At 40.7% G+C, this 15,198-nt stretch overlaps 1 protein-coding gene across 1 annotated transcript in view; it reads right to left on the bottom strand.

Annotated features, from left to right (window-relative positions):
• Nucleotides 1–342: 342 nt before the first annotated feature.
• The window catches only part of NOX3 (NADPH oxidase 3), a 67,184-nt gene continuing 52,328 nt past the window's right edge, over nucleotides 343–15,198 (bottom strand). The window contains exons 12-14 of the mRNA XM_006139976.1: nucleotides 13,430–13,554; nucleotides 1,567–1,702; nucleotides 343–400 (exon numbers count right to left, since the gene is read on the bottom strand). Of these exons, the coding sequence (XP_006140038.1) occupies nucleotides 1,576–1,702; nucleotides 13,430–13,554 (252 nt within the window). The 3' untranslated portion in view covers nucleotides 343–400; nucleotides 1,567–1,575. The remainder of the gene's footprint in view (nucleotides 401–1,566; nucleotides 1,703–13,429; nucleotides 13,555–15,198) is intronic.

Raw genomic sequence — 15,198 nt, 5'->3', positions numbered from 1 at the left:
GGATACATTTTTAAATACACCGTAGGAAAAAAAAATGGACTCAATATCAATAACTGAGGATAAGATAAAATAAATGACTAATTTATAATTTAGAAACACTCCAAAGAGCTAAGTGGCTACATGACTTTATAAAACACATCATGTCAGAAAAATTTAGTTCTCTTTTGTGGCACAATGACAGTCCACAAAGATAAGAAACATTTGAAAAAGATAACATATTTAAATTTCAGTAAATTTTTTGTTGTATTGTACATGACCTATTTATAAGCCAAAGTAGTCCAGTGTGAATTGCTAGTCTTAATAGTTATCATTAACTGGTTCTCAACTAGGAGTGCATCTTCACAGGCAGCTGCAGGAATTCCTGGTAGAGTTCTTTGGAGTCAGTAACTTGATTGAAAACCTAAACAAAAGATTTGAAACATCATTAACTAAATTTGTAGATATCACTAAGCTCGATACTAGTTCAGTATTTGAGGCAAAACTTCAAAACAACCTTAAAATAATAGAAAACAGGTACTAAAATTAATCAGTACTAGTGTCAAAAACTCTTTGGGGTAAAATGGTCATATAGGATGGAAAGACTGTCCCAATGGGAATTTTAAATGAAAAAAGAGAATCTCAGTTACTATGTGGGGCAGAAGTTGAGACGGGATATAAGTGTCAAGATGACCATAGACCAAAACGTGACAGTAATAAAAGTATTTGTGAAAAGAGAGTGAGAAAGAAATATGGAAGGAAGAAAGAAAAGAGAGAGAAAGACAAAAGTGGAACTTGGTTGTATGTACCTGGCACGTAAGATCTAAAAATGTCACTCTTCTATCTGACGTTAGTCATGCTTCTATTAGAATGTTACGGTCATTTTAGTCAACACATTTTAAGAAGGATGTGAAGAGTTGGAAATGAATTGGAAGAAGAGCAACGAGAATGAGTGAAAAGCTAGAATATACATCATAGATGGAAAATTTAGAATTTAGTATTGTTTGGACTAGAAAAGGCATAGGTAAGAAATGGTTTCAATATCACTTTCAAGTATATAAAATATTAAAGAAAAGCTCCACTGGTGACTTCTGTGGTCTGTGGAGAATGAGAAAAAAACATGAAGAAGTTTAAAGCAGAAGAGATCAGATTTAGATAGAAGGTAAATGTCTCTGCCATCAGGATAAAGAGAATTTGAAATGACTTCTAAAGGAGACTTCGAATCCAGTAGCTACACACTGGATGTCATGTTAAGCATGAAGATAAGTTTGGAAAGATGGACTGCCTATGAATTAAGAATGTCTTTTTTTTAATTGTTGAAAAACATTGATGACATGAGAAAGCTATAAGAAATTTGACTTCCACATCCATAAATAAAGTTTTATTAGAACACAGCCACACCCATTCATTTACGTTATTATTTGTGACTACGTTGGTGCATTAGCATGACAGAGCTGAGTAGTTACCATCCAGAGCATATGGTCCACAAAGCCTAATGATTCAAAAGCCTATTTGGCCCTTCATAGAAAAAAATCTCCTAACCTCTGACCTGTCTGATTGAAGCTACTTATACAATGCATGGATTTTTACCTTCAAAGTCTAGAAGCTTTCCTTGTTGTAATAAAAATGAACACCCCTGGGGTCAACTGATGAATATAAGCGGCACATCCTTTGAAGTGTCTTTGAGAGAGCTTTCGGTCCACAGAAGAACACCCCGATGCTGCTGCTGCAGTAGAGATAAGGGCAGGGAAAAAAGTGTTACCCAGGGCGAGGCCAGTCAGAAGCCATGACGGAATTATAAAAGTAGTGAAGAAGTTGTGGTTGTGAGGTTATTCATTAATTTTTCTCTACCTATTTCCTTTTTTCTTAGCTTTTCTTTTCCTACTTTCAGCGCCATGGTCTCTCTTGGGTTTTCAGAGTCCTGCTATGCCCTGAATTACACAGGCAGATGGAAGCAAAAAGATTGACTGAAACAGACCATGAGGACTGATGAGGAGATTTGGATATAGAGGTGGTATTGGCTGGGTTTTTAGTCGGATGACCTGACTAACATTCTCTCGGATCTGGAAGTAGAATGTAAGCTCCCTGAGAGCAAGAATCTGGTCTTTTTACTCATGCTCATAATTCTAGCACTTGGAACAGCGCCTGGCTTATAGCAGACAATCAATACACGTCTGTTGTATGAATGAACAAATGGTCACGCAGCTCATTATCTATGTGGTCTTGAGCAAAGCTCTAGACCTCAGTTTCTGCTCGTGTAAGACAAAGTTAATAATGACTATGCTGTATGTTTATTGAAAGCAAAATGAGATAATGCATTCCAAAAGGTTTTAAAAGGTTAGTAATTACTAATATCCTGTTCCACCCTGCCTTTTTAAAAGATAATACAATTTATGCTAAAGTAATAGCTACTTATTTTACGTCTCTTGTTGCAATCACTTAGTTTTCAAAGAAAGCCAAAAGGAAGAGCTGGAAAGGAAAAACAAAAAACCTCATTGTTGAAAATATAATCACCTACACATTGTCATCTCTACCCATGACATTTCAGAATACTGAGCTGAAGAGATGCTTTTGTATATTGTGACTGTCCTAAGGCTGCTCACATTCCTGTAACTCCATTTATATACATACTCCTCATTGATGCGGGAGTCAGGTTGTATCTGGAAGTTGGGATATGTTAGTCTCTATAGGAGCATAAAAAGACTATGCCTTTCTTCTGTGTTGAATATTACTATATCTTTGAACATATTTCCAGTCTGACATACACTGAATTAGTTACTTTAAACTAGAGAAAAACTTCTCACACTTTGCCATGAATAAAACCATCTAAGAAGATTGTTACAATAAAGTCTCAGTCTCAAATCCATGGAACGCATTTTTAGCCATAACCCTGAGTGATACGGGAGCAGACAGTCCTGTGAATCTCACTTTGACAAATGTTTTCTTAGAGAAATTCCTTGGACCCCAGGACCAGACTACTGTAATGCCTCTATTTGTTCAGACTTGGCTTTGTTTAGGAAATGACTGAATAGCCTGGTTCTTAGCTTTTGTATTAACATGATTCCCTGTCACGTATCATATGCACATTTTAGTTATGTGTCCCAGGGTCATAACATCCATAAGAGAAACTGATGGTTCAATCACATGTCAAACTCTAGCTTTTTAAAGGAATTTATCAAATGACTTAATTTATAAGTGACAATAGGTTTGAAATGTATAAGAGCTACTTTCAAATTTCTGCTCATGGCTAAATTTGAGAATACACTTTTTCCAGAAAATACTTCCCTTGAAAAATATGAGGTTATAATCTAATGAAACAATTTTAAGGTGTGTTCGAAAGTAAAAGGCAATGATTAAGAGTGTTGTTGGTCTCACCACTCCATTGCTGGGTGTCTTTGGGCCCACTGATTGTCTTCTCAAAGTCCACACTTCCTTAGCTATAGAGTGGAAAGCATTGTAGTACCCAGTTCCTGAACGTCTGTGAGGGTTAGACATTGCCAGCGCAGCCTTCAGCCTCGCCTAGGCACCTGGGGAGCGCTGTCACTGGCTCATGTGATTATTTCACCTGGTGTCTGCCTGCTCCTGGAAGCCACGCTCTAGACAGATGTGGGGTGCTACCCAGAGGTGATTACAGACTTCCGGGCATCAGTACTATGTTGCTGAGCTCTGAACTAAAGCATTCTGAATGATGGATGGGTCAGAAAAGACCTTGCCCAGTGAGGAGTCACAGCTCTACTTTGTGTCTAGTGCCCAGAGGTGTCTTTGCATCTATTTTCAAAGATGTTGTTATGGGTGGTGATATTTTTCCATTAGTGTAGATGTCACCAAAGAGAGTGCTCGCTGGTCCATTCCCAACAGGCTAAGACTGCCCTTTCGTCTGCAGCCACAGTAACTGTTTGCAGGCCCTCATGATGCTCTTTGATGCTTTGCCTTTAAGACTCTAGTTCAAAGGACTCTGATTGCTGGCTGCCAGGTGTACCACAGGTGTCCCCAGCAGTGCATCGCTCCCTGCCTCTTTGAAGCTGTGGCTATTACACTGCACAGCGAAGTACACACTTTTCTGTACTCAAGGTCTGTAGTGTCATGGTTATGTAATCCCTGAAAGATCCCACAAAGGCTGTTCATTATCTACTTTCTGCTAAGGCAGAAGGGCCGGGCCCTTTACCAACCCTCTGTACAGCATGGTGCCTGCACATGGCATTCTTCGCTTGCCTGGCTTCCTCTACTCAGCATTTATGATTCCAAGTAGGGGCATTTTTCATTCCCTGCACACACTGTGCATCACTGAGATGAGAATCCATGGGAAGTGGCTAAGGCACAGATGCAGAAGGGTCTTCTCCTCTTTTTTTTTTCTTTTATGAGTCACTGGACAAGTGCAGTAGAAGCCCAATAGGGTTGGTAAAGAAAAAAAATTCTTCTATAAAGTTTAATTACCCATGATTGCTTAGAACTCAAAACAGAAAAGATCTTCTGCACAAGACGTATAAAAACACACGGCACTATTTTTTAGCTTACAGCCTGCAGGCTGTAGACCTTGCACACACATGAGAAGCTGGATCAGGGACGACATTAACAACATTGATCAGTCTGGGCTGCTGACTTTGATGAGAAAAGGACAAATTTTACACAAGCTGCAAAGATGGGTAACATTCCCAGCATTATTTTTAGCTCTGGTAAACAATGAAGAAAATCCTCCTTTCTCCCTCTATATTTGCTAAACGACTATGGTGTTCTTCTCTGTGGGGTTGGTGCATTTTTCAAAACAGTTCAGTGATGCCACGCATGAAAGGCATTGAAAATATCACCCACCAGGAGATTTCAGCTCAGCAGATATATGGGAGTGGGGGTGCGCCTGGGAGTAATCCCACCACCTCGCTGGATTCCCAGGTTCTGCTGCCGTGAGCCCTACTCTCTTCAAATTGTATGTTTGTTTTTATGTGTTGGCTTTTATGCTTGGTAAGTTATAACCCTGTAGGGGCAGACCCTAAACCCCATTTTGAAAAAAATCAAATTACTTTATACCCTGAGTGCATTCTGCAAATAAAATCGATAAACAGAAACTTCCCGTGGATTTATGGAGGCTTAGAAAGAAGACGAGGAGAGCTACAAACTCAGACAATGGACACAACTTCCGGCTAATCCTTCCTAGTGAGTGTTTTTCATTAGAAATGCCTCCGAATGATTCATCACATAATTATATTTTGCATAACACCTTTTTTTTCCCATAACCACAGACGATAATCGTGCTGGTCAGCTATTTTTTTAACCTGTCTCCCATCAATTTGGAGCAGTCTGCTACCTGACTTTTCTCTGCATTCTAATTTCCCAGTTGCTCATTAGGAGCTACAGACTCCCAGCAGTACTCACTGTGGCCATGTCTCTACTGCCCTCCCTTATCACCGCCTCTGTCTTTGCAGCATGAGTTGCATTGCTAGGACCCTTGTCTCAGTGTTTTTACTCATCTCATTGTCCTTCCACTTGTTCTGTTGGTCACTGACCAAGGGCCTAGGCACATTCGTGACGTTGCTGCCCTTGAATAGGACAGAAAAATTAAAGCAGCCGACTTGTAGCATTGGATTCCAGGGAGTGGTGGAGCCATCTTTTTCCCAACCCTGTCCTCTCCCTTGCCTCACGAAAACACTCAACTGTATACGCCATCCTATGTAGTAAGCTAATTTTCCCCTAACTAATAATTTGATACCATCAAAGAAACTTTGCAGAGTAAAGGTAAATCTACCCTATACTCATCCACCTCAATAATCTCCCTACCACAGATGAGGTAATTCCAGTAATTTTTCTTGAATCTTCACTTAATTATAACTAGAGAGCTGGATGCCCTCTGGTGGAAAGGCACTATTTAAATATGTGGAATATAGCCTCATCGTAAGCTTATAATGGTTTTAGTTTTCTCACGAAGCTATAATTTATCATGTGTTGGATTTCCATTTAAGTATATTTCTTTGGGTATTCTGAACATTTTAGCCATATAATGAATGTTTAGGATATCCTGTTAGATAAAGAGTCCTGTACGCTATAATCAGAATGCTAATTTCTTAAAAATATCATTTGAAAACATTTTGCACATATGCACGTACAAATGAGAACCGAAGGGTGTGCACACAGGCAAATGTGGCTCCAGATGGACACATTTACTCAATTTAGTATAAAGGTATTTTTACATTTCTGAAAACAATGGGTGGTTTAAAATACATTCATGCAATATGGATTAGAAGCCCCCAATCACATGGTAAGTCAGCACCTTTCTTCGTTGTTAGGTTGGGCTGAACTGTTCTAACAAAGGGTAATCCTGTTCTATTCTTCATGTTTTTCCTTCAAAATAAAAGAAACACTTCTACTGAAGTTATGAAGAAAATGGCCAATTCTTTAAAGTTTTTATGGTAATTAATCACATAAAGTAAAGTTATTAACAGATAAGTAAGCAGAGCAAATGATAAATATTATCTGAAGTGTAAGATCAAATATTAAAGGCTTATTAAAAATCCATTTTATTCAATTAATTAAAAACAACTGATCCACAAATTCAGAAGGTCGAGTGCATATACAATGTGCGTTTACCAAAAAAGTAGCAAAGACCCAGCGGTGATGGTGTGGGTCGTAGACCACTGTGGTGCAAGGTCTGGGACACCTGGGAGGTCCAGGTGTAGGTCCCAGGCTGAACTGAACAGGTCATGCGTTGTGGCATGCACCTGCAGTCCTGGATGAAATGGGAGTTTGGGGCAATGGTCAAAAACGTTGACAGGTATTGTCAAAAATATCTGTTTCTCTCTCCCTCTTCCTTCTGCATATTTTTGCTCATTAAAAAAAAGAAAAGGCAGCTAGATGTGACAAAGATATATTTATTTTCATTCTGTCTACCTTCTTGGAAACGATTCTCTGATTTTCTGAACATTTGCCTGAAGCTTAGGAACATATTGAGAATATTTACAAAAAAATGGAATGCAGCATTTACATTTGTAAAAGACACATTTCTATAGATTAGTAAGATGTCAATGCCTATATTTAATTAGCCTACTATACCTTAATTGGGAGAATAATTTTCATTGCTTTTGCGTTTAGAGTACTTTTCTGAGCTTGTCTTATTGAAGTAATATACAACTATTGTCACATACACATAAGTTTGGGCATACCAATAAAAGACTTTGTTGTACATCTACTATTTTTTTTTTTTTTCGAGGCAGTCCTGCTAATTTGCCTAGAATGGCCTTGAACTCATGTTCTTCCTGCCTCAGCCTCATGAGTAGCTAGAATTTTAGGGCATACCACCATTCCTGGCTTATGGATCCTTTTTAAAACTATACTTATGTTTTTTAATGTAGTTGATATAATTACCAAAATTAATTACAAATAAAAACAATAGAGTACACTTTCCCATTTTCTACTTTTAGTCTTTGATCTATTTTTAATTTTCATTCCCCCTTCCTGATTTGTATTCATTTTGGTGCCCATCAATTTGTTTCTCTATTACTGTTATTTTTGCAATTTTCTGGTTCCTTTATAGCTTGCGCTGCTTTCTTTGATCTGCTTCCCTTCAAGCTTTATTTTTGGTGCTGTTTTTCATGTTCTATAAAAAAATACTTATGCCCCTCTTCTCTTTATTCTTTTGAGTTAACTCCTTCTTAGAACAAACTTCAACTTCAAGTGAACAGGTAAATGTTTAAAAAGAGTAAGTCCTAAGAATCCCTGGCTTCAAGCTGATGAATAGAGATGGTTGAGTGCCTACTTCAAAGGCCCTCAAGAACAAAGAACCTTTTCTGAGGCCACTGACAAATCTGCCAATTCCTTCTGACCCATCTTTGCCAAAAGATAGGAGCTAATGACAGGACAGACCTGTCTCAGAAGAGTAGCCAAGTAGCTTGGGAACAAACATATCCTTGACATAATAAGGGGAAAACACACTGTTTATCTCTTTAATAACCATCTTGAGGAAAATTAATGTTACTTTGTCCTTTGTGCAGAACCGTAATTGGATTGTGTGTTTCATTTATATCTGGACAAAGGCCAGGATATTGAAATACTTCTCAATATTAGATTTTCTTGTTTAAAAATTAGATTTTATTGGCATTCTCTTTCCGAGATTTCTTCATTAAAAGCTTCATTAAACATAAATCTTCTTCTACACAGCAGTAAACGAAATGATTCTAAGGAGGTCATTTTAAAAGTCTTTTGGGAAGGTGATAGGAGGCTTTGTACTGGTGACTTGTCCTTTCATAGGGCTCTGGCATTCCAGGGCTAGAATTAAGTGTTGACTTTGCCTGCGTGTGTCTAATATTAATTACATTGGTGCTTGAAGGTATATAACATGGTATCATGGTCTAAATCAGCAACCTACATTTTTGGCACCAGGGACCAGATTCATGGAAGACAACTTTCTATGGATGGGGGTGAAGGGGATGGTTTCGGGATGACTCAAGTGTATCATTTTATTGTGCACTTTCTGTTATTATTACATTGTGATATATAATGAAATAATTATACAGATCAACATAAAGCACAGTTTGCAGCCACTCCCCAGCACTAGCATCACCTCCTCAGCTCCACCTCAGATCAACAGGCAGTACATTCTCATAAGGAGCATGTAGCCTAGATCCCTCGCATGTGCAGTTCACGATACAGTGCGCTCCTGTGAGTATCTAATGCTGTCGCTCATCTGATGGGGGGCGGGGCTTAGACTGTAATGCAAACTACAGGAAGCGGCTATAGATACAGACAAAGCTTCCTTCCACTGCTTACCTTCTGCTCTGCAGCCCTGGTTCTTTACAAGCCATACAGTGGTACTGGTTCAGAGATTGGGGACTCCTGTTCTAGAGTCTGAGGTTTTTACAAATCTAGTACTTAAAAAAACTGAGAGCTAGGAAGTATGTTGTAGTGGTTTGATTAATAACATCCAAGCCTTGAGGGGAGTGGAGGGGATCTTCTATTCTTGAAGAGATAAAAATCATCTATCAAGAAGAGATGGCACAGCTACAGTGCTGAAAAATACAGTTGGACATTAAGTCCGTGTAGGTACTTAACTTTGATTATGGCTCCTGAAAAACAATGAACACGCTCCACACAAAGGCAACAGGGAAAGTGACAATCAGTTTTCCCCCATCTTAACTCTGATTTTTCTTCTCCATTCCCTGCAAAAATTGGACAGGTTCACTTCTCAGCACTGTAAAACAGAAATTCTGGAGCAGAGTTTGTGCAAGTTCAGTTTTTTCCTTAGTGTCTTGATGCTCAGTGTTTCTGGCTTGTGCTTTTCTGAGGGAAGGGAGATAATTAAATGGTTTGGTTTGAAAAGCTTTCCCCACTGGGCTGCAAACTTCTTGTGTAACAAAAATAAACAAATACAATGTGAGATGTCGATAAGAGTCCTTCATAATAAAGAGAGAGGCTATCTGTAAGAACTTGAAACCAAGACTTATGTGTCCGTGTCCAGATCCTGCTAAGTGGGAAAATTCATTCCATGATAATTCAAAGTCAAGGATAAAACATTTATCAAATAATATGTATTTTTTCCCCCAAAGAACAAAAAGGTAACAAAAAACTTGGTCATCACATATAAGCCTGTAACATTTTGTTCATTTCTACCTATAACATTTTTAAGGAAACCTCAGATGAAATTGCCCTTCTGATCTGGATAAGAATTAGGTGGTGTGAAGTAGGGGTAGTGACTCTCAAGGCTCGGAAGAGGCTGGGGATCTAGGAGCTAGGACTGAGGGTTGGGCAGGGATACAGAGTAACTGGATTCTAAGGCTCCTGAAGCCAGAAAGGGTTAGAAGCACTGCATTTGGAGAGAGGTAGAGAGCCAGAACTGGATTCTAGGCCAAGTGTCAACAAGAGTCAAGGCAAGAGGCAAAAAGGAACAAGTGGGCTTTAGGTGTTGGCATTTGGGAAGAGCACCCAGATTGGCCCAAGGCCACTTCCCCCAGGTTGGCAGGCTCTCACAGAGCATATGAGGTTGAGCCTCATGGTGGAAATAAGACTATAATATTGTATAGCTGGTTCACACCATCCTTCCTGTAACCCTGAAACCAAAGATTAAGATTTTCTTGGACTTGTTGGAAATATTCTACTTTCAGGCTGATCAAGGTCAGTAGTGAGTGCCCACCGGAACTCTTTCAACTGCCTCTCCCTAGGCTAAGGCTGCGAGTGATAGGCCTAGGAGTGCTGAGCATCTTCAGGATATACTCTTGCTTTGGACCCAAGGTTCCTGGGCATGCTGTTGGGGCATGGGGAGTGGAGAGACCTGGCAGTGGTCTCAGCACAGGGCAGTTGAAGTCAGAGTGACTTCATATGGAGGGAGACAACTAGAATTGAATGGTCCTGACCCTTGAATAGCTACCTGGTCATTCCTTCCAGACCATTCTCCTCACCGAACCTCCTTCAAATACATGGGCCTGGGAAGTATAACAAATTTAATGAAAATTAATGAAAGAAAATGACATAGTTCTGACACAGAAACTAAAAGAAAAAAATGTGAAAATGAGTGGCCAAATTGACCAAAAAATCAATAATATTCACCAGAAAAGAATTTTGTGGATCATAAACAAAGCGAGAGGACTACAAAAGTTTAACAAAGGATAATGTCTATGTAGAGAGACCACAAAACATAAGATCAATAACTGAGGGGAGAGATGGCAAGATAATAGGGAAAGCCCAGGGGATAGAGAAATAGGCAGAAATTCCCTAGTAGATTTTAATTTACTCTTCATGATCCAATGCTATTAAGGTAGACAGAGAAAGGATCCAGATATAGAAGACCTAAGTTCAATGATTAATAAGCTAGGTATCAAAAATATAAGCTCTGTGACCTGCTAACAGAGACTATAATCCCCTACCCTCCAAATACTGAGGTCTTGGAACTCTCATTCATCTATATCTGCTCCTTTGGTCATCTCATCCAGTGTCCTAACTCCAATAAAGTGTGCATGCTGATGCCTCCAGCGGAACTTCTCCAGAACCCAAGCACCTAACTCTCATATTCATCTGCTGACTCAACTCAACATCTCCACATGGATAGGTAACAGGCACCTTACGCTACCATGTTGAAAACTGAATCCCTGATATCCCACACCTGCCAGACAGCTCATTTCCATATTATTAAGAGGTAACTCCATCCCAGCTTGGGTCATGGCTCACATCCAATCTGTCAGCAAGACATGTCAGCTCAACCTCCAAAATATACGCTGAATCTAGGCAGGAAGCTGAGCCATGTGCCTTTATTTCCAGCTACTTGGGAGGCAGAAGCAGAATGATCCAGAGACTGAGGTTAGCTTGGACAACATCATGAGACCTTGTCTCTAAAAAGAAAAGGAAAACCAAATCCAGAATGCAGCTGCTTCTCCCTACCCCCAGTGCTGCCCCCCCCTCACTACTCTTCACTGACCTCAACTCCTGTCCAGGGCCCTAGATCTTGTCTCTCCTATTGGGAGAATGGCCATATGCCATTCATCTGCTCACACCTTTAAGTGGCTTCCTCTCTGTTAATAAAATCCTAAGTCTTATTGTGATCTGCAGCTATCCCCCCATTCCCACTCCCAAATGCTCTCTCTCATCCCTCTGTTGCAACCCTCTGGCCTCCCAGATCATCCAGGAACAGTGTCTCTGCCCCAGATCTTGGCACATGCTTCTCCCAGTTATCCATATGGCATACTCCCTCACTTTCTTTTCTTTTTGGAGAGATTTTTGCTATAGGGCGCATGCGCTCGCCAGACAGAGAGAGACAGAGAGACAGAAAGCAGGAAATCACCCCCCAGGGGGATGGCCACGCCGCAATCCCTTCTCCTCCATTCTCCTCTCGGGATCTTGGGCACGCACGCACACGCACCCGGCGTGAGTTTAAGCCACCGGGTCCAGAACTCGAACCGTGGTTGACTACGTGGGAGTCCAGCGACATAGCCATTATGCCAACTGCTGGCCCCATCCCTCACTTTCTTTAGATCTTCCTTGATTTGGAAACTGTTCTTTAATGAAGACACTGTTCATACCTTTTGACTTTCAAGGATTATAGATGATGAAGGTTCAAAACAAAAGTTGACTTAGGAGACACATAATGACAATGATACTGTTTGATTCAGTGCTTTATGCTTTACCAAGCTCTTTGATATACATTTTTTAAATTATGTAAACAACACTGGGAATGGATACTATCATCCATATTATGCAATGAGGCACAAAACCTCCAGTAAGGGCTATGTCCAAAGTCACATAGCCAGTCACTTCTGGAACTAGGAAGGACAGACTTCACTCTAGTATTGTGGGCCCAGAGCAAGGGCTCTTCCTTCTCCACACTGAAGTTTATTCTATAGTGATGATGTAACAGTAGTAACAATAGCTGCTAGCATTTTCTGAGTACTGCTTACAAAGTACTGTTTTAAGCACTTATGTGTATTCATTTCCTCCTTGAAGCATCCTAGCAGTAAAGCTCTATGATCACTTGTGGTTTGCAGAGGAGAAGACCAAATCAATATCAGGATAGATAATCTATTGCAGGTAGACCAGTGGTTAAGGCAGCGCCAGGATTTCCAGCCAGGGACCTGGGCTCCAGATCTGGTCCTTCAACACCACCCCAAAGCCCTGGCTTGGTTTTATGTCTTTCTTTTTTTCTTCCTTCCTCCCTTCCTCCCTTCCTTCTTTCTTAATTCACCAGAGAGACAGAGAGAGGAAGAAAGAAAAAATCCCCTCTAGTAGGGCATACTTACACTGCAATTCCTTCTCCTCCATTTTTCCATCTGTTGGGGTTCTTGGTGTGCACCCACATGCATTCAGTGTGATTTTCAAGCCACTGTGGCCAAGATTCAAACCACATAATTTTCCATGTGGGATCTGGCTCCCTTAACCTAAGCCCTGAGGCCAGCCCTATAACACTGTCTCTGTTGGCTTTGATAGACATGCCAGATACGGTGTAGTTAGACATAGGTGAAGTCTCCAGTTGGGCAATTGGAGACCAATTGTATTTACCAAAGATTTATTTCCTTCTTTTTTTTTTTTTTAAAGAATGCTTTCTTTTAATTTAATTTATCATTATTACTTTTAAAAATTTGCTATAGGGCATGTGTGCTCACCAGCGAGAGATAAAGAGAGTGAGAGAGAGAAAGTGAGAAAGCAATCTGCCAGGTCTGGGACTTGAACTGCAGTTGGGCACGTAGAAGACCAGCACCTTAACCACCACCCCACCTGCTGGCCCACCATAGATTTCTTGAAGCCAGAAGTAGTTTAAGAAATACCATCGTTATACAGAGGTTAAGTGAGAAAACTTTCAACATAATCAATAACTGCCAGAGGTTGCAAGCCAGGCAAGCAGAGGTTTGTGGGTATGAAATATACCATGGCCACCTTTTCTAAAGCAGATGTTTTATTTTTGAAGATGATGTGCAGATTGACTTCCTGTTTCAGCAGCGGCTTCTCCAGGGAGGTTCCTGGCAGGCAGAGGGAAGAAGGCTTGCCTTACCTGGGATGATCGTAGGCGATCTGCTTGAACTCGTTGTTCCAGTTAGGTCTCCCATAGAAGGTTTTCTGCCTTAAGCCTGTAATCACGTCTGTATTTTCATTCCAGTGTAAAGCTATGTGAATAGCCTAAGACAACATAAAAATAGGAACCTTCTATAAATAAAGGTTGAAAGAACTATGCTTATTTTGTAGATTTAACACCAAAAGAAGTCTTACGGGACTGGAGAGGCTTATCAATATTAGCAGATAATATTTTACTTTTTAGAGCAAACATCATACCTTATTTAACTTCGTGTGGGGTCTTGGAACAAACTGCCTCCTTAGACATAGTAGGTATGCAATAACACTAGCCTAGAAAGAATAGTTTTCTTAAAAGGATGAGAGTAATACAGCAAAAGTGGCTAAGGAGAAGCAGTCACTCGATGACTTGACTTCTCTCTCTCTCTCTTTTTTTTTTCTGCCAAACTTCTCAAAAATTAATCCCCACCTGCTGTCCCCATATACTTAAAAGTAAATCCTGGGGATTTGAGAAGGTCATTGCCAGATTAAAGTGCTAGAAAGTGTCTGGAAAGAAACTGGGTCTTACAATCAAATCTGCCTACTGGGTTGAAATGGTGTGACGTGTTCAATCTGGTGGTTTGAATGCTGGGAGGATATTGGGTCTGGCAGATGGGACACGGTGGCTGGAGCACAGTGCGGGGCAGATCTGTGCCCAACTGTGTCCTTTCCAGTTCAGCAAGCCATCCTGGTGTCAGGTCCCAGTGGCCAGTCGATAAGAGCCTGGGACGTATCAGTCCCTCTTGATCACTTTGTAAGTTGCTGTCATTTGTGCAGCTCCTGAGTTCTGGTACGTCCTGGGATTTGTGTCCCGTGTACTCACTCACCCCTTGCAGCCATTGGGAGCTCTGGAGCTCACGTGTGTTACCCTTTGGTGCTCAGGGTGTGATTCATGCCACAGGTTCCTGCTGCAAGCCTGACTTTCCTGTCCGGCTTCTCCCCAGTCTAAGCAAGCGGCCAAGGCTAGAAATGTCTAGTCAAAAATAGTGGAAATGCCCTAATAGGCCAGTTGACAGTTTCTGGAATCTCCAAAATCCAGGCTGCAGGAAATTGCCATCAGACAATTTCAGGAGGCAGGGCAAATATTGGAAGGGAGTCTGGAAATAGGCCCCCAGGCAGAGTGAGGAAAAATGGCAGGCAAAGGACAGTAAGTGACGTGTCAGAGAGGGGCGCCAGCATGAGCAGAGACACAGAGCAGGAAAGAGGGCACGGGACGGGTGAATGTGCGTCGTGAGGAAAAGGAAAATGTGGAGGTAGGAAGCGTAGGGGGGCGGGTCCAGGTGCCAAAGGCCTTCAAGTAAGAGGTCCAAGCATATGTCATAGGAAAGGCCTTCCCTACTTAATGGCAGCGGTGCCATCCGTCGCGGATGTTCAGACGTTCAGAAAAGTATTTGGGCTGTATTTCTTAACCCAATGTTCAATTAATCTCCAAACTGTTGATTCGCCCTTCGTAATACTCCTTCCATCTGTCCCTTCTGTTCTTGTCATTTTGCCATTTTGAGGTTGTTGAATTCAGTGTAACAATTGGATCTTTCTAAAACAGCCCCTTGATTTTTCTATGACAGAATGCACCAATTATTTTTTTCTTTAAATGTTGAGATTAGTGATTTTTAAAATTATATATATATGTGTGTGTGTGTGTGTGTGTGCGTGTGTGTGTGTATATATATATGTGTGTGTGTGTGTATATATATATATATATATATATTTTTT

Source organism: Tupaia chinensis, unplaced genomic scaffold (genome assembly GCF_000334495.1).
Source record: "Tupaia chinensis unplaced genomic scaffold, TupChi_1.0 Scaffold000014_1, whole genome shotgun sequence".
In the NCBI taxonomy this organism is placed as follows: domain Eukaryota; kingdom Metazoa; phylum Chordata; class Mammalia; order Scandentia; family Tupaiidae; genus Tupaia; species Tupaia belangeri.
Note: the sequence above shows the minus strand (reverse complement) of the source record. Positions and strands in the feature narration are given on the sequence as shown.